The sequence below is a fragment of the Panthera pardus genome, unplaced genomic scaffold (assembly GCF_024362965.1).
Source record: "Panthera pardus isolate Hobbes unplaced genomic scaffold, ASM2436296v1 HiC_scaffold_3, whole genome shotgun sequence".
NCBI lineage: Eukaryota > Metazoa > Chordata > Mammalia > Carnivora > Felidae > Panthera > Panthera pardus.
This window is the reverse complement of record NW_026526876.1, coordinates 45,339,020-45,364,936: the sequence shown is the minus strand read 5'-3', so window position 1 is coordinate 45,364,936 and position 25,917 is coordinate 45,339,020. Positions and strand designations below refer to the sequence as shown.

The 25,917-nt window shown below is 46.2% G+C and overlaps 1 protein-coding gene and 1 long non-coding RNA gene across 2 annotated transcripts in view; one reads left to right on the top strand and one right to left on the bottom strand.

The window, feature by feature from the left end:
- Positions 1-4,386: 4,386 nt before the first annotated feature.
- DYNLL2 (dynein light chain LC8-type 2) lies at positions 4,387-11,663 on the bottom strand. Its single transcript, XM_019415655.2, has 3 exons — positions 11,393-11,663; positions 8,352-8,490; positions 4,387-6,443 (listed from the first exon to the last, which is right to left on the bottom strand). Exons 2-3 carry the CDS (start codon positions 8,481-8,483, stop codon positions 6,306-6,308), a joined length of 270 nt encoding a protein of 89 aa, XP_019271200.1. The 5' UTR covers positions 8,484-8,490; positions 11,393-11,663; the 3' UTR covers positions 4,387-6,305.
- Positions 11,664-13,097: 1,434 nt separating this feature from the next.
- LOC128774199 (uncharacterized) overlaps positions 13,098-25,917 on the top strand; it is a 33,727-nt gene continuing 20,907 nt past the window's right edge. The window contains exons 1-3 of the long non-coding RNA XR_008418664.1: positions 13,098-13,141; positions 24,521-24,755; positions 25,140-25,358. This is a non-coding gene — a long non-coding RNA (uncharacterized LOC128774199). The remainder of the gene's footprint in view (positions 13,142-24,520; positions 24,756-25,139; positions 25,359-25,917) is intronic.

The following is a 25,917-nucleotide window of genomic DNA, read 5'->3' as shown; positions in this document are numbered from 1 at the left end:
CCTTACAGCCTGAACTATTTTCCAGACTGGTCTACCTGTCCCCCACAAGTAAGTAAACCAATTCCTAGTAAGAAACTAGATAGATAGATTAGATAGATAGATAGATAGATAGATAGATAGATAGAACAAATAGATATCCTTCCTACCAGTTATATTTTACTGGTGAAACTGGTACACAAACCACCTAAAAAAATATTGCACTCCCAAGAGTCAGAGTTGTTTTTGACCCAAAAGGGATCTCCCAGCATATTCATCAGGCATGATCCCCAAAACTCCCAGGCAAATCCTAGTTGTTCAAAAGATTATCCTGATGAAGGAGTCCATTGGGCAAGTCAGGACAATACACTTAGAAGAGTGTTCTGTCTTTCAGGACATGTCTTCAGGAGTCCTAGTCCTTTCATGCTTATTAAACTACATGCAACACATTGGAATATTGTACAGCCACTTAAAAATACACTTTTTATCAACTGTATCTGAAAGGAAACACAAATCTCATAACGTTAATTTTTTCTAAGGAGAGAAACCCAGTCAATGCTCGGGGACAGAAGTGGGAGGGAGAATTTCCACTTTTTCTACTTTGGAATACTGAATCATGTTAATCTATCTAAATTAGGGGTTAGCAGGGGTGCCTGGGTGGATCAGTCCTTAAGCGTCTGACTTTGGCTCAGGTCATGATCTTGTGGTTTGTGAGTTCAGACCCCATGTCGGGCTCTGTGCTGACAGCATAGAGCCTGCTTGGGATTCTCTCTCTCCCTCTCTGACCCTCATCTGCTCATGCTCTCTTTCTCTCTCAATAAATAAATAAACATTAGAAAAAATAAATCAGGGTTGGGCAAACTATGGTCTACAGGTCAAATCTGGCCCGCTGCCTGTTTGGTTTTATTGGAAGACATCCATGCTCGTTTGTTTACATATTGCCCACAGCCACTTCCATGCTACAATGGCAGAGTTCAGCAGTTGCGACAACTACGTATACAATGTCATATGGCCCATGAAGCCTCAAATATTTACTATCTGACCCTTACAGAAAAAAATTGGCAATTTCAATACAGATTTTTAAAAAATAGCAAAGTAAACTGACATTAAAAAAATAAAAGATGCTTCAAGGGGCGCCTGGGTGGTTCAGTCGGTTAAGTGTCCAACTTTGGCTCAGGTTATGGTCTTGCAGTTCATGGGTTCCAGTCCCACATCGGGCTCTCTGCTGTCAGCACAGAGCCTGCTTTGGATCCTCTGTCTCCGTCTCTCTCTGCTCCTCCCCCGCTCAAGCTCTGTCTCTCAATAAGACATTTTAAATAAGTAAGTAATCAAATATGCCCCAAGAGAATTAAAAAACATATACATGAATGTTTACATCAGAACTGGCCTGGGAGTCGGCATCCCAATTGTCCCAAACATCCATGTGATGTTAGGTCAGTTTCTTTCCTTATCTGGTCCTAATTTCCTTCTCTATAATACAGGTATATTTGGACATGAAGGGGAAGGCTGGTACAAGGTGTGAGGGGTTATCTGAAGGCCCTGACTTCCCAGAATCCTTTATTCTTTCCCCAAGCTTTATTGTCACAGAGCCTAATAATCAGTGTCCTCCTCATCATTGCTTTCCACTCTCAAAGCACTTTTGCATACATGTCATATACTTTAGGGTAGATAGGTATCATCCCCATTTTCAGATGAAGAAATTGAGCCTCAGAGTGGACTTGAGCTGGGACTCAACCCTAGATCTTCTGATTCTAGAACTGGGTTCAACCCACACTACCACACTGTTTTTGCATGTTTGGCCTCTCTCTGGAAACTCAAGAGAACAACGTCTAGCAGCCTCACCACAAGCACTGCACACCTTTGTTTAGACAAAGCAAGGAAGGAGAGGCACAGGGACCTGGGGTTTTGATCTTTCCTTATGAACCTGTCTATATTGGCACAGCAGCTGTCTATGCATAGGACTATGCCTGTACATGGATCTAGACACCAGGCCCATTACATCACAAAGATATTCATACAGGTACACTTGACCTCTGCAACAGGTGATATGGGTCACTCTTTGTTACCAGGATGGTAGGGAAGCTGTACCTTTAGTTCAGGGGAGGCCTAAGAGGTCAGGACTCTGGGATTCTGTTTTTTCTCCTAAGTCCAGAAGACTTACTAGGTGAGACCTCAAGGAGGGAGGGGCAGCTCCTCAATCTTTAGTATATGGGAGGAGCGAGAAGGGAGGGTAGTGAACACATGCTTTCATTCTTCCATAGCTGGCAGAAACAAAGGGCTGAAGCTTGAGCACACTTGGGGAGGGACACACTCACTCCTCTCCAGGCAGCAGGACGATGCACAGGTTGGGGAGCAAGAGGGCATGAAGCCAGACAGAAGTCTCTTCAGGAAAGGCCGGGCTGTCCTAGGGCAGGGGAGCTGCCCTAAGGCTCGCTTACACTCTTCATTTTTCATGTGAACCACCACCATTTATCAAGCATTTACTCCAGGACAAGTGCTGTTGTGTGTGCTCGAAGAAGGCAGTGAAGAAAAGGGAAAATGGCTCTGCTGTCAGAGTTTATATTCTAGTTGTGGGAGACCAACAAGTAAACAGCATGCATGTCAAGCATTGGCAGGTTCTGTGCTGAATTAAACTGGGTAATAAGGTTAGTAGTGAAGTGGGGGGTGGGGGGGTGGAGAATGCAATTTCATATAGGATGTCAGAAGGCCCTTCTGATGGGTAACAGGATGTCTGAGTAAAGACATGAAGGAAGTGAGGGGAGAGTTAAGGGGACAGCCACCTCTTAGGCCTAGGCCTGTGGACACTAGAGTTCTAGAGACAGACACACATATCCATGGCAACAGAGACAGCTCCCTACGATGTTGGTTTGGTTTGTCCCCCTTCGATTTATTCTCCATTCTGTTCCCTGAGAGGGGGCTGACCCTTACAGATTGCTCAGCCTTGCCATCTGCCTTTCAGTTAGGTCCAGCCAAAGGCCCCAGAGATTGCACAGGATAAAAGAGGTAGAAGAAGATGGACAATCCCACTCTTTGCCTGGCCCCAGTTCTGACAGTGGCTGCTTTCCTCTACGCCACAATGTCCATCTGCCTTCCACAGTTCCCTCTGTAACCCATCCTCCCATCCTGCCCTTCCTGTGCCCCACAGGGTCATCCTCACCACAAAGCGTTGCAGGATTAGCCTTCCAGATGCACAGTGTACCTACCTGTGCAGGGATGTGTTGTCCACAGATGCCAGCTGGACTGCCTCTCCCACCAGGGCAGGAAGGGGGTGGGGTTTGGGCCCTAGAGACACCCATCACAGACAAAATGTGGACCACGGCCTCGCTCATCCCTCAGTGCTCCAGCTGTCAAATTATTCATCACACCAAAGGCCAGAACAGAATTTGGGGTTTGACAGCCCCTTAGGACCTCACTGCCCCCAGAGACCGAGCCTTGTCCAAGATCCAGCCCACCAACTTCCTAGCTGAGGGAATTCAATCTACCTATCTCTAATAATTAATAGCTCATTACCCAGTTTATTTCCTTGATTGTACATTTATCACCATTGGAAAAAGCTTTTCAATGTGTAGACCTGCTTTGATTAGAAGGTTGTACGCCTTGGAAACACAGAACTTGTGTTGTTCTGTGTGACAGCATCCTAGGCACACATACACAAAAACTCAGGGCATGTTTTTGAGTAAGAAGCAACGGAAAAGAGTACGAAGCACTTCTGTTCCCTGATACTTCCATGAGGATTGTTAATAATTGCTTGGCATTCGGGGTGGGCAGATCCTTTCAGAAGTATTGATTTCTTCAGGTGTGTGGGAGCAGGAGACCCCATGTGGAACAACCAGGACAACCTAGGAGTTAGGGAATCATTCACGTTCCCCCAAAAGTGTTTCCACTTTTCTAAAGATCCCCTACTTTTCCATTTCTAAGTGGCTAAAGCAGCATTTAGCTAACAGACAGTGTCCAGGTCTCAGGGAAGCATAGAAAAAAGAGTAGGAGGGCTATGAGCTTTGGCCAAAAGTTCTAAGAAGCTAAGAAGCTCCTCAGGTCTAAGACAGCAGCTGGAAACCGCCATCTGGACCTGGGGCTGGAAACTGGGGAGGCAACATCTACTACACCAAAGACCCAAAAAGTGGCTCATCTGGCCATCTCCACCAAGATACCTAGAAAGCCCTGTGGGTGAGTACTACTGGTTAGTCCTCTCCCCGCCCCGCCCCATGCCATTAAGGGGCCACAGACTAGACCCTACAACTAAGACCTAATTCAGGCCAATCAGTCTCTCTGCCTGGTCTTAACTCTTCAGCCCCAATTCTATTCCACCCTAGATACCCTCTACCCCCACCCATGTGGCATCACTGCCACCAGGGCAACCCTTTTACCCACCATCCCCCCCCCCAAAAAAAAACCCAAACAGCTCAGAAGTGCATCAATCGACCTTTAATGTCCAAAAGAGGCATGGATGCAGAGCATAGAAGATGTGGTGGGGTCTCAGCCCCTGCTCCAGAAATGAGGGAGAGATGAACACAAACCAGACATTTCCAACTGGCCACACAAGTCTGGGAAGGCAGGGGGAAACACAGATCTGGACAATCATAAAAAAACAAAACCTAAAACCAAGCACTCAATCTTGTGCCCACCGAAGGGTTTGATATAGGGAACTCACTCACCATCCCCGTACCCACCCTCCCCTGTCAGCATCAAAAAGAAAACTCGGCACACACTAAAGGCTTAGGGAGGGGGCATTCTCCTGCCTCCCCACCAGCCCCAAGGATGGACTTAGAAAAACAAAGAAAAAAGAATGAGCTGGATCCCAACCACCCCCCTCCCATAGTGTCAACCCTACACATGAGAGTTTTAAATGCGATTTACAAGAATCAGCAGCTCAGTCAGCAATGACTGCCCTCCCTCCACCATCCCTGTTTGATCAACAGACAAGATTTCCCCCCACACTCTCCTTGGAATCTCCTGCCACTAGCGGCCCTGCTCCATCGCCTGATACCCAGCTTCACCACTGCAAGACTAATCCCCTCCAAAGTTCCCCCAAAGGTCCTCACAGCCCTTTATCACTTCTATCCCTACCTCCCACAAGAGGCTGCAACCACCCACAACGTCACTTTCCCTCTCCATGGAGAACCAGTTCCAGGGCAGATGGCATCATAGCCATCTCCTCATGGATAATCCTCCCAAAGCCTTCTGGGGAGCAGATAGCCATAGAGCAAGCAGTGTCTGGGCCAGATGGCCTGGGGAGTTGACAACTATCTTCAGCCCCAGAGATTTTTTAACATAAAGGCCCAATTAGAACTAACTGTGCAGCCTATCTACCCATACACCCTAGAGATTCCACACTGTCCTGCCCCTCCCTCCCCTCTACCCCAAACCAAGACACACACACACATACATACATATACACAGAGGAGAATCAAGGGAGACATTGATTTGGTTTGATTGCTAAGACTTAACTAAGGTACTACAGTCACCAGAAATTCCCTTGCCAGCCAACTAACAGGGGCTGCTCTAAGAGAACTCCAGAGGAATGAGAAAACCAAGGGCTAAGCAGGGAGCAGACAGAAGGAGAGAAGAATGAATCGGAAAAAAAATCAAGCTAATCCTACCTCCAACATCCTCCTAGCAGGAGCTCCAGCAGGAAGAATAAAAGAAGGTAATCCACAAAGACACAGCCCTTACTTAGAAACTCTTCTGACAAAGACAGCAAGACAAGTCTGCTCCCCACTCCCACACACCACAGACAAACACGTCTCAGGGCCCCTTAAAGAATCCACCCCCCACCCCACCCTTTGCCCCAAGCCGTGAAATCACAGTTCAGTGGAATATTCTCCCTGGTACTAGATCAATCCCCCTACCTCCTTCCTATCCCTCTCTCCCTGCCAATCTTAATGCCGCCCCCCCTGCAGCCCCCCTGGCCCTCCCAAAGTAGCATCCGCTGCCAGGAGGAGGCTGCTACATTTACTTCCACCTCCAGAAACCAATTTCCTTCCCCAGCCCTCCTAGGCTTACAGACTTTGTGGAGGGCTTTTTATTTTATATAGGGAGAGAAAGAGAAGAGGGAGGAGTGGGAGAGACTTTCTAGTGCAATACAACCAAAGAAAAAAATTTTAAGTCTTGAAAAATAAACATAAAGCAGCCTTCTTCCCCAGGCAACTAAACAGAAAGAAGTTTGGTTTTGTTTACTGCGACATACACATGAAATCGAGTATACAGTCCATGCAGTAGCACAGCCATTGGAGAGGACATCCTGATGCTGGCCCCAGTGCAAAACAGTCCCAGCAACGCCGCCTGCTTGCCATCGCTGCCGCCGCCACTGACACCTTCACTGTGGCCACCTAGCCTGACTTGAAGAGGAGGATTGCAACTTGACCCAAGTAAAAATAGATGAAGTGCTTTGTCTCGTGTGTAACATAGCTGCCAAAATTTCGGCCCACGATACAATGCCAGGTAGGGTTATATTTCTTGTCAAATTCCTAAAAGAAGAATAAAAGGGAGAGAAGAAAGGTGATTAGGACAGCTGGAAGATGAGAAATCAGAATAGGAATCTGATTAATTTAGTTATCATCCCCCACCTACCCCTAGCCCATGGCCTCAGCTCCCCAAACCTCAGGAGCTCAGGTTAAGGCTGGCTAGGACACTCCTTCCTTCATTAATAATGGAACACCGCAAAGGCTCTGTTATTTCTCTCTAGCACTTTACACCCCGATCATCTCCCCTCCTCCTAGCTACCCTACTCCATAGCCCACCCTGTGATTCTTTAGCAAAGGAGTCAGGGAAGCCAGAGGCATAAACGACCACTCCAGAGTCACGCAGCATGTGGAAAACAGAAGAGCCTCCCTGACTGGACACCCATTGCCTCCCACATTATTAAACCAGCATTTCCAAATGCCAAGAAGCAAGACCCTACAGCCAAAGTCAGGAGTACCAGGAAGCAGTTCTTTGTAAGTCAACATTAAACCCATTCCTATGTGCCAGACACCATGTGGGCTGTAAGATGCAGAACAAGGACATTGGCCAGGAGATCAAGGCAATTTCCTTCACTTCTCTCAAGGGCACAAGTTCAGCACCAAAGCAACCTAGGAAATCCTTATGACCTAATCAGACAGGCAATTCCCGGTCACTCCATGCATGCAGCAGGAAACAGATGGCTGAGTAGATGCACCCTGCCATGCAGCAGCCCTCCACCATGGGCCTAGCAAAGCTGCCAACCCTGGGACTGTCCCCTAGGTGCTCAACATTCAACTTGTTTGGACTCCTCACAGCCCCTATACCACAGGACTCCAAGAGGTATTAGGGAACAGTAGAAAGGGCATGGATCACCAAATCTAGACTTAATGCTGACTCTTACTCTGTGTAAGATAGGAGAGCCATAGTCACTTCCCTGGGTCTTATTTTCTCAGTCAGCAAAACAAGGAACCTGGGACAGATATAATCTAAGGATTCTCCTGACCCTCAAAGTCCATAATTCCAGATTCCCTGTACAGGACAGATAAGGCCATCACTCAGCAAGGAGCTAGCACCCCCAGCAGCCTTGCTGGGTCTGCACCCATTGGCCCCTTACACAGAAAGTCTCTCAGGACTCCAGAGTTTCCTCTTTACCTGCATAGAGAAGCAAAACTCTGGAAAACTTAAGGATACCCTACCACCTCTATGGACCAGAATACCACTGTACTTAGACATCCTTTTTGGGATATAAGAGTTGAAAATATCAAAGACTGGATTACGTCACCAATGGACATAGATTCGAAACAAAATCAGAGACCCTGGGTACCACTTCTCACCTCTAGCTCAGCTGCTGCTTCACCATGTTAACCATATCCATTCACTCATTCACTCAGGAATTTTTCAGGGACTAAACCTATTGCCCATATTGCTCATCCAATATTATATATTCAAGCCCACCCTTTTCTTAAGAAGGTGAGGAGAAAGAGATGATATAGTACCTGTGTCCTTTTTAAAAGAAAAAGAAACCACCACATGATAGGGATTATTATAGGGATAGCTCACTTTAAATGATGCAGTTCCCTGAAAATTTGTGTATGATCTTATATTATCTGTTCAAATATCCTTATCTACATTTTGAATACTTCTGAATTAATGTGGTCATATTTGATCCCAAGTTTCTCTCCCCAATGCCTTGCAATAATTATCTATAAATTATCTATTATCACATAACTATCTACACACACACACACACGCACACTTTGGCAGAGTTCCTGTTAAGAATTCCTAAGGTGAAGGCTTTGGTAAGAATCATTCCCTAATTTGTCTGCTTTGCAATCTCCTGGGTTTTGTTTACATGGGTTATACCTGCTTTCCTAAGTCCCAGCTCAGCTGCCCATCCCCATCCCTGGCTAAAAGGCACAGCTCTCTGGGCGCACCTTCTTGATATAGGCAGCAATGTCCTTCTCTATGTTGTACTTCTCCATAGCCTGCGTGGCGCAGTCAACGGCATCCTGTTGCATGTCCTCAGACATGTCTGCATTCTTGATCACTGCCTTCCGGTCAGACATCGTGACACTGCAGAAGAAGCAGAGAGGTGAAGCTGACAGCCCCATGCGCTAAGCAATGAGCATTAGCAGCTGAATGTGGAGCCTCAGTGGGAGAGCTGAGTACAGAGAGTGAGGGCAACAGAAAACAAAGACATGAGGTATTAATTAGGAGGAGGTCCTAAGCTTTAAGCAAAGACATGGTTCCCAAGCCTGGGAAATACAAGGTAGATAGTAAAAAAGACATAATTAGCCATCAGTTTTTAATCATTTGTAAAATGAGGTGTTTCTAACTTATTTATTTCTGATATTTTCAAAAGCATCAATTGCCAAGACATTACAACGTATCTATAACCTACTAGTTGTGTCCTTGGGCAAGTTACTTAACCTCTGTGCTTTCATACCATCATCTTAAAATGGAGACTAAGGGTTATCAAGGGTAAACTAGGTGGCATTAACACCTGAACACAATAAATCCTTAATTTAATGACCATTATTGCATCATTGGTATCATAGTGGAAACAAGATGGGACTAGGAATCAGTAGGCCTGACTTCTGGTCCTGACTATGAAGTCTTGTAGTCTAAGGGCAAGTCACTTAGCCTTACTGCATTCATTACTTCCATTTTAGCAATGAGGATAGCTCTCTATCCTCTATAAGGATTAATTAAGGTTAATATGAGAACATCTGCAAACAAGGACAGTCTACACTGGGGTTGGCCAGATTCAGCCCACCATCTGTTTCTGTAAATAAAGTTTTACAGAAACAGGCTACAATGGCAGAATGGAGTAGTTAGTTGCAAAGAGAATGCATGGCCTATAAAGCCTAAAATATTTGCTATCTGGTCTTTCACAGAAAAAGGTTGTCAATGCCCAGTGATAGTGATAGAGCTAACAAAAGGCAAGAAATTATTAACAGTCTTTTTTCATATCTCTGCTATCTAAGCCATGGCATTCATCCTACAGCAACCAGAGTTCTGGGATACACCTTGCATGGTCCATTCCTAGAATGACAGGAACCCCGATAAAACTAGTCAGGATCCACCTGGCAGTCTATAGCATGTGAGGTGAGATGCAAGAACAGAGATGAGCTGCAAAATCCAATCTTGTCCTTGACCACAGTCCCATCACACTGACCCCCCCCCCGCAAAGAGGAATTTTGTCATCCAACCCAGTGGACAAAAGATGTCGTCATTCCAGCCCTGTCTGATATTAAGGCGGGGGTGGGGGGAGCTGCCCACTCAAAGAGAGACCCCTGGGAATGATACCTTGATATGGGAATGATACCCTGATATGGTATCAGGCCACCCTGATCTCTGAGTCCACACTAGCCTGTGAGCTGGGTGAACTGAAAGGGAAAGCAGAACTCATGATTACTCCTTCAGCCTGCACCAGATGCAAAGAAAGTATACATGCCAGCTGCCAGCCACACGGCCCTTGACCGCACCCAAGGCCACCTCTGTCTGGCACTTTCAAACTAAGCAGGGCTGGTTCCACTTCAGCAGAGACTGGCAAAGCAAAGGGTTAGTGGACCAGCATCCTCTGCCCCACACCCGAAAGAAAAAGAGCCTCAAGGAGTCTGTGTGCACCACCTGGTGCTGAGGAAAGGTCCGGAGAACCCTGTTCGAGGCCTGACGAGCTACATGACCTTGGGCAAAACAACATCTTCATTTTAAAAACCAATGGTTGAAATATGATATGGGGCAACTTCAAGGAGTTTGAGCAGATATACAACAGCAGCACAGGAAGAATGTTCTGATACTATAAGGCTCTTTATATTTGAAGAAAACTAGTATCACCTGGTACCCTATGCCAGGTTACCACTCAGAAGGGGGCACTGTTTACAAACGCTAGGGTGGGGGTGGGGCCTGGTTAGAGACTGCGAAGTTAAAGCATGAAATTGGCACCGGTTTTCCCAGCAAACTCACCTGCTCCAGTGCCTCACCACCAAAGTCCAAAGGAACAACTTTGTCACAATAATTAAAAGCCACCTTACTCTCTAGTAGGAGAGAGCCTGCAGTTACATAACGTTGGGTCTTGTGACTACAATGCTACGATTCTTCACCCCTGGCCCCCCAGGCGTCTGAGAGGGGAGGCCTAGCCCCAACCTGCCCTGTCCAAGGTGCCAATGAGAAAAGGACAGGGAGGTGCCCTGCCTAACCCCTCCCTCCTGAGAAAAAAAAAGGGGGACTTGGGCCTTCAGACAGAAGAATGACCAGAAGGCCCCAGGCCAGCTGCCTCAGTCAAGAGCCAGGGGATCCTGTGAAAAGCGAAGAGGGCACTCCAGGACAGCTCCCCATCCTCTAACCCCGGTTTTGCAACAGAAAAGGCTAAGCCTCCGAAAGACGGACCACCCTACCCTCCCCAGCCCCCAACACACACAAACGCTTGTATTTCCTCCCTTGAGATCTCCAAGGGGGCTTATCCCTCCACCGTGCCATCCTCCAGAGAGCGGCGGTCCCCAAAGGCCAGCACCTGAGGAAGGAGAAAGCATCCTCCCCCCACCTCCGCCCCGGCCGGTCAGCCGCCCTCCCCCGCCCGGCCTGGAGCAGCGCCGGAGTGACTGGGCGTCCTCGCTGCAGGAAGGACGCCCCAGAGGGTGGCGGCGGCGGCGGCAGGAGGCGCCGCGTCACGCCCGAGCCCTCTCCACCCCCTCTCCCTCGGCCCCAAACACCAGGGGCCTCCACGCAGCGCAGAGACTGTAGGGGTGGGGGGCGGGGAGGAGGCGGGGAGCCGCACCTCCGCAGCCCAGGGCCTCCAGCCGCGCCCAGGGGTCGCCAGGACACGGGGTGGCGCAGCCCCGGGAAGGAGGGGCGCCGGGGGCGTCACGCCGAGGCCAGCCCTGCTCCGGGCGTCGGGGCTGGGCCCGGCGCGTGGGCCTACACGCGACAGGTGCGGGCCGCCGCCCCGGGGACGCCCCCACCCACCGCTCACCTTCACGGAGGCTAGTCTGCGCGGGGCCCCGGGGGAGCAGCGATGGCCTGAGGCTGGGCGCGGGCAGGGGCGGTGTCCCCTCGGCTCCTCCGGCAGCAGCCGCCGCCGCCGCGGTCTCCGGTTCCCGCAGCCCCGGGCCGAGCGCTCGCCGTCGCCGTCGGCCCTTCGAGCTTCCCCGGCCGCCCGCGCTCCGCCTCTCGCCTGCCGACCCGCCCGCCTGCTCCGCGCTGGCGCCTCACAGCTCCGCTCCGCTCTGCCGCTGAGCGCGGCCGACGCGCGGCCCCCACTGAAATAGCGCCCCGCCCCCGCCCCCCCGCCGCGCGCGCCGCCGTCCGCCCTCCCCATTGGCTGCGCCCGCCCGGCCCCGCACTGCGGGCTTCTCCCCGCGCCTCTCTCGCCCCACATCTTGTTTCCTCCCACAATGCCTCGGGGCGGAGGGAGGGGGAGCTGGAAAGGGTTGGGGGAGGGAATGTGGCCTTAAGAAGAGAAAGAAGGAGAAGAATGCAGACCCTTCTACCAGGGCTAGGAGGCCAGGCCTAAAAAGGAATAAAGAGGCAAGGCTTAGACAGAGGGAGGGGTATAAAGACCCCAATCCCAAGAAGAATAAAGGAAGAGAGAGGGAAGGAGATTCAGACCCGGGGAGCAGCTGGGGAAGGGGTAGAGATCCTAACCTGAGGAAGAAGCAGGGAAGGAGGTGAAGTCATCAGCCTCAGAGGAAAAGACAGGACCCCTTTCCTCCCCCCAGATCTGTAGGAAGAAGAGGAACAGCCTGCTCCACAGAGAGGTATAGGCACAAACAGCCCCAAGGGCTCCCCCTCCCCTTACATTCAGGAAAAGTCCCTTCCCCACGCAGCTCAGCCTTTGTTCCCGAGTCTCAAGGCCACAGGACCTAAACTCCCAGCTGGAGCTCCAGCTGCTCTTTATCACCAAGAGCGATGGAGGCCGACCCTAAGCACAGTTGTGAGAAGGGAGGTTGGTGTTTGGCACGCAGGCTCCTGGGATAGAGGTGAGAATAAGCCATTTCTAGTCAGTCTAGACTGGAGGGGGAGTGAATAGAACCCCCTAGACGTGGGAACCAAAGTATGGCAGAGATGTGAGGAGCTTAAAATTCAGGCCATCCATATTTCTCACCTTACAGAGGAGAGAACCAAAGCCCTCACCAGATCACTGGCAAGTCAGGCCTGGTCTTAGCTTCTAGGCAGCAGCCCCTCTGGTGGCTGAAGGGGCTATTTGTGGGAGTGAGCCTTAATGCATGTGCCCATTGGGAGGGTGCCTGCCTTCCACTCTACCCCACCCACCTCCAGAGAACAGGAAATGTCTGCATTTTTCTTCCCTTCTGTTTCACAAAGGAAGTATCTACCTAAAGGGGTGGTGAGAATCTGTATAGGGAGCTATGCATTTGGGCCACACAGTGAGGATTAAGAAGCTCCCATTCCCATTTTCCCTTCAGTGTCCCAAACCATGGTCGGGAAGTCAGACTTGCTCTGGCCCTGGTCTTCTCTGGTGAGGAGCATCATAATTTAATGTTCATTATGTGTTAGGGAAAACCTAGAAATCATGCCCTCCCATTCTGCTGGCCACAGTTCTATCATCTCCCAAACTCTGGGTATTTCAGAGAAATAGACGAGGCCTGCTGTATCCCCTCACACCCAGGGTATTCTGATGTCAGCCTCTGTGTGAATGAATGGGGGGCGGGGCACATGTGGGCAGAGAGGGAGGAGATGAAGAAGGATGCTTTATCACCTCAAGGTTTGTGGAGAGCTAATCTCATGGATTACTGGGAGGAGAACTCTTACCCTCCTTCTCCAATGGTCATTAGCTTCCAGCCCCTTCTATGGTCTAAAGATCAGAACAGCCATGTATGGTTGTGCAGGTTGTTCATTGTACAATGACATTCAGGCTAAAAGGCAAGTAAGAGCTAAAATATAGCCTACACTTCACTTGCTAAACTGCGTGCCCTGGTACAGGACAACGTTCACCCAAAAGATGCGTACTTTTTTTTCAAGTGGGCACAGAGGAAACTGAACTAGTGGTGGCCCTGCCAAGGCCATACTGCTGATGTATATATAAATCCTCCCTCTCCCTGGCCTCAATGCTTAGAGTAGAGTAGGCAAGCATTTGGTCATTCCCGGTCCTGGGCTGTGGTGGGGTGGAGGTAAGGGCACAGAGTTAGAACCAGTGCTTTGCTGTTAAGAAATATGAATGTCAGTGTGTGTGTGAAATACGTGTGAGAAAGACTGACTCTGTGGGATATCATGGAGACTTGCTAATAATAGTATGGTTTATAGACAATAATTAATATTTATAGAGCCCTCACTCTGCGCCAGGCTCTATTCTAAGTGTTTTAAATGTGTTGTTGCATTTAAATCTGAAACAATTACAGTGAATATGTATTACGATCTTTCTGCACAGACGCAGAAACTACCCCTTAGAGAAGTTCAGTAACTTGCCCAAGGTTACCCAGCTTTTGTCAGTGCAGGATTCAGCCCCAGGCTGTCTGTTCCCAGGGCCTATACTCTTAGCCTTCCGCTATCCTGCCTCCTAACCGAGAAAAGAAAAAACTGTAAACCAAGGGTTTGGTTTTCTATCTGAATTATACCAGCATTTCGTAAACTTGCCTTACTCCTAAGCCCTTTTTCATCCAAACGTTTATTAACGTCTCCAGGAACTACTATTCCACAGGACACAGTTTGGGAAACTTGTGCTATACTAATTACTGCTATTTATGTGAAATGCGTACTGTTTAGGGTAATTACTATGCAACACAGGAACTGCTGTAATTAATACGTCAGCTTAACTTGGTGGATCTTTTTATTTGATGCCACTACACATTCGTGATTGCCCAGTTATCTGTTGCCCGGATGACATAACCGTGTCTTCAAATGTAAAAATCACAGGGGACTTTCATTCTTGCCTTATCTGTGGGCCCCCTATCCCCTGCTCCCTTCTTTAACCTAAGGGTCCCCTAGGGCCCTGATGGTCCCCCCCACCAAATCTCAGATCTCCCCACTGTGGGTGTCCCACGGGCTCCTCAGACTCTTCACATACACACATACAAAGCCTGGTCATTAGAAGCATTGGCCCTGGTGCCAGAATGCCTGGATTCGAAATTCTTTCCACCAGTCTACCAGCTGTGCAGATCTAGTCAAACTATTCATCATCTCAGATTTTCATTTTCCTCCTCTGTAAATCAAGAACAGTATCTACTTCATAGTTAGGAGAAAATACTGGAAAAACTCTTGGCATGATGCCTGGTCCATATAAGTGATTAATAAATGTTAGCCATCATCCACATTTCTTTTCCAGACTTGTTTCCCTTCCCTGTATTTCTTACCTCAGTTCATGGCCCTATTATCTACCCAGGCACCAAGTCAGAAACCTGCGAACCATGAATGTGGATGAAACTACTCCATGGCTGAGAAATATGGATTAGAAAGACACTCCATCCCTTCCTCCACCCAAAGAACTGTGTTCAGGATCTTCTCTTTCCCTAGAACCCACCATAGGTCTGTCATCACCCACCTCTTGGCTATTTCTCCAGTCCGTGCCCCCTCTCATCATGAATACCCTGCATGGGGCACTCATCATCTCTTCTAGTTGGTTCCCTGCCCTCAATCCTGGCTCCTCCTCCCCAAATCCACACTGAAGTGTTCTGTCTAAAATGCAAATCTCCTAGGCACATCCTGCTTCCCTGCTCAGAAAAAAAGACTGCTCTTTCCCATAACTTACCTCCCCCATCTCACACCCCTACCTTATCTCCCCACACTTTCCATCTCCCTCTTCGTGCTCTACTAACACTGTCTACTGCCTGTGGTTTTCCTCACACCCAGATTCCACACCTTTTTTCATGTGGTTCCCTTGCCTGTGAGGTTTGTGGCTTTCATTGCTGGCTAACTCGTCGGTATGAGTGTCCTCTATGAAGCCTTCCTGAATCCCAGATGCTTTGACAACATCCAGGGCTTATCACTGACCACATTCTATTAAACTTGTGAGGCTTAAATTTGTCTGTAGTTCTTTGCAGACAGGGATTACATCTTATTTATGTATGGGCTGTAGAATCTAGCACAGTTCTTGTTACGTGGGAAGTTCTCTAGAAGTATTGGTTACATTGATCATTTCTATTAGGGTAGGGCCTGCGGGACTCCCACAGTGGAGAGGTCAGGACTTAGGGGGCCATCAGGGCCCACATCATGATAAAAACCATGAATGTGGATGAAACTACTCCATGGCTGAAAAACATGGATTAGAAGGACACTCCATCCCTTCCTCCACCCAAAGAACCGTATTTGGGTTTTCTCTTTCCCTAGAACTAGCAAAGCATGCTATTTACACTGGGGCCCTTCCTGCCCAGAACAAGTTGCTGGCTAAGGTAAACCATTGTCAGCACTGGGGAACACCCAGGCCTGATGTCTGAATTGATTTCCTCCTCATACTCCCTGTTGGGTATTTGGCTGATATCCTGACCCTTATAGGTAAAATAACCAAAGGTTCTTCCACCCCAGCTGACCAGGTCACTGAGAGGAAATAGAGCATGGCAATGACAAAAGTCGTTTCACCAAGCCCTTGAGTTGTTGACTTGCTTCAAGGATTTCAGGAGGATGGAGAAGGGTGGGAACATACACCCTCAAACTCAGTACAGTGCAGACCCTGGTGCCAGTTCCCTCTGCCAAGTCCCCATTTTGTGGGGGGGGGGGGGGGGAACCTAAGGAAGAAAGCAATGTGACAAGAACGACTGGAATCTGCCCCAATTCCCCACTGATTTCTTGAGTGGCCTTGAAAAACATGTTTCCCTAGGCAACCATTTACCAAGTCCTAAATATTGCCTTTCCTCCTCCCCAAGTCCCCCAAAACCTGGAGGAGCCAGCCAAGGTCAACCATGTGCCCAAGGACTAGTGAGATGAGACTAGAATAGGAGTCAGAGGAGAAGTCCTAAGCCCAAATTGGCTCAGTCAAATCATTTTATTCCTCAGAATATGGATTTCTTCATCTAGAAAATGTAGGACTGGATAGTCTATAAGGTCCCTGTCAGCCCCCAGATTTCACAGGTCTATGATTCTCTGATTTCAATACCCCATCATAAAGGATACTTGCCCTGTGGGTTAGAGAAATTTCTCTACCTGTAGCCAAGCTTAAATACCCTCTTTTCTGATCTCTCTGATCCTCTTAGAATTCAGAGAGCATTCCTCTATATTCCCACCACCCAACAGAGTTGGGATATCATTCTGTTCATCTTTGTATTCTCTCAACTAACAAAGTGCCTTGACATAGTTAAAGTTCAATTAATGTTTGAGCTTCAATTAAAATATTAAAGCAAGTGGTCATCAAGAAAGAACCAGAAAAAAGATGTTCCAATGCAAGTAGTGGTTTCTAGATCACAACTCCTCATAATTTAGGAGTCTTCCTCCGTCATTGTCTGCACAATCCTGAGGAACCCTGCCCCTGCCATGGGAGAACCAAAAGAGTAATATGGAATTTGTCAGTCCTTGTGCAAAAGATCAAGTTAGGGTTCTTGAGTGCACGAAACATCTGAAGAAAAAAGCAGGACCAGAGTAGACCCCTGACTCCAGGGAGTAGGAACCATGGAATAGTTTCCCAGGGCATCTCAGTGGGGCAAATCACTGGCATTTTCCTTGAGTCAGACCAACTGTCGATTCAATTCCCAAAGAAGGGCATCTCATTGGACAGATTGGCTCACAGGTCCACTTTTTGGCCCTGGAAGTGAAGGCAGCCTGAAAGACCTTCTGAGATCGAGGGGGGAATATCTGACAGAAGGAAAATCCACATGAAGTTGCAAGAAGCAAGAGAGTGGGTGCTGGGCAGGCAGAAACACAGATGTCTACTCTTGGAGAGCCTCCAGAGTGGGAGGCAAGATTATTTATGAGGGAGAACCTTGTTCCCACTGTCATAAAAACAAACACTAAGCTCTCACACCCTCAGTTCCATAGAGTGAGGTGGGGAATGGTGAGTGGAGTCCTAAAAAATGAGGTCTGTACAACTTTGCCTTCCTCTCTGAGAACAATTTTGAAGAAAAACTTTGCCTTGCTAGGCATATTGAAGTATATTCCAGTTGGCAAAAACTTTTTAAAAAAATCTTCTCACTAGGATATGGAGGCCCACCTTACATTTCAACGTAATAAGCTAATTCTGTTTTTACATATATAGCAGCTTTAGTGCACGATTCAATGGTTTTTAGTATTCACAGAGCTGTGCAACCATCACCACTACCTAACTTTAGAACATTTTCACCACCCAAAAAAGAAACCCTATACTCATTGGCAGTCACTCCTCCATTTGTCCCCAGTTCCCATTAATGTACTTTCTGTCTCTATAGATTTGCCTAATGTGGACATTTCCTACAAATTGAATCATAAAATACATGGTCTTGGGTCGCCTGAGTGGCTTAGTCAGTTAAGCATCTGACTTCAACTCAGGTCATGATCTCATGTCTCGTGGGTTCGAGCCCCGCATTGGGCTCTGTGCTGACAGCTCAGAGCCTGGAGCCTGCTTCAGATTCTGTATCTCCTCTCTCTGCCCCTCACCTGCTTGCATTCTATCTCTCTCTCTCAAAAATAAATATTTAAAAAATTTTTTTAAATAATAAAATACCTGGTCTTTTAGGACTGTCTTAGTTCACTTAGTATAATGTTGTCTAGGTTCATCCACGTTATAGCATGAATCTGTACTTCATTCCTTTTTATGACTGGTTAATATTCCATCATATAAACATACCGTATTTTGTTTATCCCTTCATTAGTTGATGGACATTTGGGTTGTTTCCACTTTTTAGCTGTTATGGGCAATGCCTCTATAAGCATTCTTACACAAGTTTTGGGGTGGATATATGACTTCAATTCTCTTGACTATACACCCCGGTGTAGAATTGCTGGGTTTCATAGCAATTCTATGCTTAACCTTTTGAGGAATGGTCAGACTATTTTCCAAAGCAATTGCTTCATTTTACATTCCTACCAGCAGTGTATGAGAGTTGCAATTTCTCCACATTCTCACCCCACACCTATTATTGTCTTCTATAGTATAGCCATCCTAGAGGGTATGAAGCCAACTGTAGTTTTCATTCACATTTCCTTGGTGTTTAATGATCTTGAGCATCTTTTCATGTAATTGGCAGTGTGTATATTTCTTTGGAAAAATATGTTCAGATACTTTGCCCATTTTTATATTTTATATTAGGTTTGTATTGTCTTTATATTGAATTGTAAGAGTTCTTTATATATTCTAGATACTAGACCCTCACCAGAGATATGATTTACAAATATTTTCTCCCATTCTGTGGATTGTATTTTGATTTTCTTTTTTTTCCCTCGGTTGTATTTTCATTTTCTTGATGGTGACCTTTGAAGCACAAAAGTTGTGAATTTTGATGAAGACAAATTTGTCAAATTTTTTGTCCCTTGTGCTTTTGATGTCATTCCAAGAAATCATTGCCTAATCCAAGATCACAAAGATCTACTACGTTTTCTTTTAAGAGTTTTAGCTCTTTCTAAATGAACCTATTTGAGTTAATTTTTGTATGGTGTGAGATGGGGTTTAACTTCATTGTTTTGCTTGTGGATATCCAACTGTGCCACATCTTTAGTTGAAAAGACTATCCTTTCACTACTAAATTGTCTTGACACCCTTATCAAAGATCAATTGACCATAAATGTGTTTCTTTTTTAGACTGCCAATTGTATTCCATTGATCTACCTATCCTTATGCCAGTATGATACTGTATTCTTACTATAGTTTAGTAAGTTATGAAATCTGGAAATGTCCTCCAAATTTGCTCTTCTTTTTCAAGATTCTTTGTCTAATTTGGATCCCTGGCATTTCCATATTACCTTAAGGACCAGTTTACCAATTTCTGTAAAAAAGCCAGCTGGACTTTCAATAGAGATTATGTTAAGTCATAGATCAAGTTGGGGAGTATTGCTATCTTAACAATATTAAGATAATTAAGATAATATTAACATGTTCTGATCCATGAACATGGGATTTCTTTCCATTTATTTAGGTCTTCTTTAATTTCTTTTAATAATGTGTTATAATTTTCAGTTGTGTTATAATTTGTTATAATTTTCACTTTTTTGGTAAATATATTCCTAAGTATTTCATTCTTTATTGTATTTTATTAAATGTTTTATTTTATTTATTTATTTTGAGAGAGAGAGAAAGTATGAGTGGAGGAGGGGCAGAGAGAGGGAGAGAGACAGAATCCTAAGCAGGCTCCCCACCATCAGTGCAGAGCCTGATGCGGGGCCTGAACTCACAAACCATGAGATCATGACCTGAGCCAAAATCAAGAACCAGATGTTTAACCAACTGAGCCACCCAGGTGCCCCTCATTCTTTTTTTTTAATGTTATTATGGGGTGCCTGGGTGGCTTAATTGGTTAAGCGCCGACTTTGGCTCAGGTACTGATCTAGCCCCATATCAGGCTCTGTGCTGACAGAGGATTTTTGTATCTATATACATAAGCAATATTGATGTATAGTTTTCTTGTGATGTCTTTGTCTTGTTTGGGCATCTGGATAATACTGGACTGCATTGGAAAGTGTTCCCTACTATTCTTTCTTTCTTTTTCTTTTTCTTTTCTTTTTTTTTTTTTTTTTGGAAGAGTGTGGAGGATGGATATTATTCTTTAAACATTTGGTAGAATTCAGTAAAGCCATTTAGGCTTGGAATTTTCTTTGTGGGAAGTTTTAAAAATACCAAAGCAATCTACTTCTTTTAGGTCTATTCATATTATCTATTTCATGAAGTAGTTTCAGTAGTTTGCGTCTTTCAAGAATTTGTCCATTTTATCTAGGGTCACCTAATTTGATAGCATATAGTTGTTCATAGTGTTACTTTATAATCTTTTTTATTTCTTTAAGATCTGTAGAAATGTCCCTTCTTTCATTCCTGACTTTAGTAACTGAGTCTTCTCTTTTCTCTTGGTCTAGCTAGAGATTTGTCACCTTTGTTCACCTCTTCAAGGTACCAACTTTTATTGCATTAATTTTTCTCTTGCTTTCCTATGAATAAGGTGGTTCTCCAGCACTCAGATAATAAAAGCTCCTGGGTCAGGAGAAGCTCAGACTGGAACTATTTCTTTGAGCAGCTGGATTTAAACTCAGTTCCTTGTCTATTTTCCTCTAAATCAGAGTTCTCTCTATTTTAGTGTCTCCCTTGCCCCCCCAATCCCTGAAGTGATATGAAAAAAAAAAAAAAAAAAAAACAGAAACCACACTATTAATTGAGGGCTGTGAGGGACAAAATTTCATTAAATCCATAAACATTTCTTAAACGTTTGTAACAAGCTCTGTGGAAACGGGACATGGATGAGTATCCAGAAGTAGCCTCAGACTTCTCCACCCTCACAGCCTTTTAGCTGGGGAGACACACATGTACGCAACCAACTTGACCCCAGGCTAGACTATGATGAGAACTGTGATCAGGAGTGAACAAATGCTCATGGGGGACACAGGGTTGGGTGGTAATCAATCTTTCTGGAAGAATCAGGGAGCAGAAGAGTTGACATTTGAGGTAAGTCTTGAAGCATGGTAGGTTTTGAAGGAAAAAAAAGAAAAGGGAGGAAGTACGTTTCTTTAGTTAGAGAGAAGCTCACTGGCTAAGGTAGAGAATTGTAGGAAGTCAGGCCTTGCAGGAGAGCAGTGTTCTGGAGAAGGAAACAGGGTGGACAGAAAAGTTAAGGCCAGACTTTGGAGGTGGCTAAAGGATATGCTGTGGAGCTAGAACTTTATCCTTAAGAAACCCAGAGCCCACTGAAGGGCACTGAGCAGGAGGATGATGTGACCAGCCTTTGTTGGAACTCGGGGCTGCAACAGAAACTGAAGTTGGTTTACTCAGACTCTCTGGTGCCATCCACACCTACAGAAGCAAGCAGTGACAGCTGCCATTACCACTGTTGGTCACACCCTCCTTGGGACTCTCTCCTCCTTAAGCTCCATGGCACAGCACTTCCCTGATGCCTTCCTACCTCTCTGGCTGCTCCTTCTCAGTCTCCTTAGCAGGCTCTTCTTCTGCCCATCCTAAGTGCTGGTGTTCCTCAGAGTTCTGTTCTAGATTCTTTTCTCTTCTCACTGGACCACTTTCCCTTGGAGATCTTCTATGTTACCATGGCTTCATGACCAACTATGGACTGGAAATTCCAATCTATGTGTAGCTTTCTCAGACATGTCTACTTATTTAGACCCATCAGATCTAACTATCCATTAGAGATCTCCATTGAGGTGCTATATTCTTTAAAATTAGGTCCAGGGGTGCCTGGGTGGCTCATTCAGTTGAGCGTCTGACTCTTAATATCAGCTCAGGTCATGATCTCGCTGTTGTGAGGCTGAGCCCTATGCTAGGGTAGAACCTGCTTGGGATTCTCTCTCTCCCTCTCTCTCTGCCCCTCCCCTGTTCTTGTGCGTGTGTGCATGTGTGCACTCTGCCTCTCTCTCTCTCTCTCAAAATAAATAAATAAACATTAAAATATAAATAAATAAAATAAAATTAGGTCCAGATGTGACTAGAAGGGAAGTCCCAAGTAAAATGGCCCAAATGAGATAGAAGTTTATTTCTCTTTCAGATAAAAGGAGTCTATAGGTATTAAGTTCCGGCCTGGTATGGCAGCCTGGGAGTCATCTCTCTGAGATCTGTCCCTTTGTCTCTGTCCCCAAGCCACCATCCTCCTCCAGGTCCACTGCAACAGCTCTGCCATTCTTGCTCCTCTCAAGCACACTCTCTGCATCTACACGGTAGCCACCAAACATATGTAGCTATTGAGCACTCAAAACGTGGCTAGTCCAAATTGAGATGCATTATCAGTATCAAATACACACTGGATTTTGAAGGCTTAATATGAAAAAAAAGTAAAATATCTTATTAAGATTTCTCTATTGATTATCTGTTAAATGATAGTATTTTGATATATTGGATTAAATAGCATCTATTATTTTTAAAAATTTCACCTATTTCTTTTTACATCCTTTTACATTTTTAAGGTGACGGCTAGAAAATTTTAAATTACACATGTGGCTCACATTTGTGGCTCTTGTCACATTTCCAGTGAACAGCACCTCTCCACACAAAACCAAAATAGATCTTTCTAAAACACAAATCTGAACACGTCACGATCTTCTTAAATCCTGTCCGTGGCTTAGCCATTATCTTTAGGGTAAAGTTCATTCCACTCAGTACGGTTTTCAAGGCTTTGTGACCCAGCCCCAGCCTCACCTTTCAGCCTCATCTTTTATTACTTACCTCCTCCCCCTGCCTCTTGCCTCTTGTCTCTAGGTTCCAGGCCTTCACACATGCTATTCTGTGTCCGGAACACTCTTTATACTCTTGGGTGCTTAAAGTGCCACTCATCTTTCCATCCTCCTTAGAGGTCTCTTCCCCAGGAGGCTTTCCCTGCTACCCTGTTTCTCTGAGCTCCCTTTACATCTCTACCTTGACCCCACTCTACCCCACCCCCAACTAACAGTTTTGCCAACTAGCTGTGTCCTTTTCCAGACTGATTAGAATCTTGCCTGTTGCATTCACTGTGGTATCCAGAGGAAAGACTACTGACATGTGGCCAGTAGTCAACAAGCATTTGCTGAACCAATGAACAAGTCAATGAATGACTCACCCCAAAGCCAAATAAACAAAATTTCAGGTAGGGTAACACCAGACCTCATGACTTCTAAGCCTCAAAGAAATGGCCAGGTGACCATTAGGTTCCCAGTCTGGGAAGTGAGGCAAAGGGAAATTTGCAACACATTGCCAGTCTCCAGTCCTGCTCCAGGCCGACATATGTTCATTTATAGAGACCCAAGCCACCACTGTCTCTTCCCCTTTCCCAAGAAGGGCAAACAATACTGGCTCTCCTCCCAAGGAAGCTCTCTGGCATGTGCCCCCAACATTTTCAGAAAGAGCTATATTGAGGATACTTACCAGAAATGAGCTTCCTCCTGGGTGGGGTGGAGTGGGGTGGGTCAGAATGAGGGAAGGAGGTGAGAAGGGTGCCCATTTTGAGTTGCTGTCTACCCAGCACCAGGAGAATTGATGTGCATGTTTCTTATAAAGTGTGAGCCTCTCTGTGAAGATTTCCTTTGAGGAGACAGGAGGTGGAGGAGATGGGGAGATGGGGACCCAGAACTGAAGATAGGAAAGAAATTGGAGTCAAGAAGCCAGAGAGGGAGTGCCTGGGGTTCCATTGTTAATTTACTGTGTGCCCCAAAACAAGCCCATATAGCTGCTCTGGGCTTTAATTCCTCATCTATAATCAAAAGAGGGGCACCTTGGTGGCTCAGTCATTAAAACATCCAGCTCTTGATTTCGGTTCAGGTCATGATCTCATGGTTATGAGATAAAGCCCTTTGTCCGGCTCTGAGCTGACAATGCGAGCCTGCTTGGGATTCTGTCTCTCTCCCTCTCTCTCTGTGCCCCCCCCCCACTTTTGCTTGCTCTCTCTTTCTCTCTCTCTCTCTCTCAAAATAAATAAATAAATAAATAAATAAATAAATAAATAAATAAATAAACAAACATTTATAATAAAAAAAATCAGCTTTTGGGCCACCTGGGTGGCTCAGTCGGTTAAGAATCCAACTCTTAATTTTGGCTCAGGTCGTGATCTCACAGTTCATGAGTTCGAGCCCCACATTGGGCTCTATGCTTGTTAGTGCAGAGCCTGCTTGGGATTCTCTCTCCTCTCTCTCTGCCCCCTTCCCACTTACACATGCATGCGCCCTCTCTCTCTCTCTCTTTCTCAACATAAATAAATAAACATTAAAACAAAGTCAAAAAAAAGAATCAGCTTTCTGCACCTCTGGAGGGGTTGTTGTAAGAATGAAAGGTGATAATGGATGTAAATGGGCTTTGAAAAGACAAGTATCAAAGTAAAACTACCATGCACAGGCAAAGTTTTTAGGCTGTGGTTCTGTTTGGGCAGGAGATTCCCACAGTTGTGGGAATGAGGCTGGGAGTGCTGGCTAGGAACCTACATTCTCTCAACAAAAGTGAGAGCAGAAGGCAAAGCCGGAAACCATTCTTTCAGCCATGATCCTCCCAGGAGTCTGATCAGCCTATCTGCCTATTTTGCCTTGGAGCAGAAAAACTGAATCTTTTATTTTTTATTCTTTTTTTTTTTTTTTTAAGTAAGCTTCATGCCCAGCATGGAGCCCAATGCAGGGCTCAAACTCACAATCGTGAGATCAAGACCTGACTCCAGATCAAGAATCAGAGGCTCAACCTACTGAACCACCCAGACACGCCCCGAAAAGCTGAATCTTGAACAGAGCCTTGAAGAAAGTGCACCCAGCAGCTATCCTCAAGGCCTTGCAGAAAGCACAGTCCCACTTTAGGGCCCCCTCACTGCTTCTGACACATTCAGGTGAGCATGAGCACACACAAACACCCATATGTGCACACACACACAAATACACACCCTTTGTAGATGATACACACACTCCAGGTCCTCTGCCCAGTGCCTTGAACCTCAGAGCTTCCTGTTACTCCTTCTCAACTTGGAAGGACTCCCAGTGGATTGACCCTGCCCTTAACCCAGCTAGAGACCATGAGCTGCTCCATGCAGAGTCCCTGATCCCCCAAAGAGGCCAGCCAGCACAGAAAGGGTTGCTGGAGACCCCTCTGAGCTAATGAAGTGGGTCTTGAAGGTGGGGTGCATGCTGGAGGCCCTTGCTCTATGGGCAGACCCTATACTTGACAAAGCGATCACTCACAAGTTTTATCAGCCTCTTCTCTCTTTTCCTTTCAGAGCTGTGTGAGATCACACAAAGCCATCAGGAATACCTGCAGTTCCCAACCTGGAGAACTGAAAACATTCCCCAGCATGCTGCCAGCGTGAAGAAGCTCTGTAATTACAGACATGCAGGGGTTTGTGTTCCTGACCTCACTCATCAATGAAACACTTCCGTCCCCTTCACTTCCCACGGTGTCTTTATCAAGGAAGCGGGAAGCTGGGCCCATCAGAAAAGTGAGTTCTGACTCCCTGCTCCACCATGGGCAAACACTAGACCTCACTACGATTCAAATCCATTCAATCGTGTATTCATTCCCTCATCCAACACACATTTAATGGCCCCCTGCCATGTGCTAGCACAGGGCCTGGTGCTGGGGACACACCAAATGTGACCCAATCCCTACTGTTGAGGAGATCATAGTCTAGTAAGGAAGGTAAGGTATATGATATAAATAGTTACAATAAAAAAATCAAAAAGTTATGTGTGATAAGGAAAGCACAGGTAAGGGGCTCCTGGGTGGCTCAGTCAGTTAAGCATCCAACTTCCACTCAGGTCATGGTCTCATGGTTGGTGAGTTCAAGCCCTGTGTAGGGGGTCTCCACTGACAGTGCAGAGCCTGCTGCTTCATATCCTCTGACTCTCTCTTTCTGCTCCTCTCCAGCTTGCACTCTCTCTCTCTCAAAAATAAATAAACATGGGGCGGGGAGAGGAAAGTGCAGGTAAAATCCTAGATGAGAGAAAGATAATTTTGGGAAGGGTGGCTGTTTCTTGATGGTCAATATAGTGCAATGG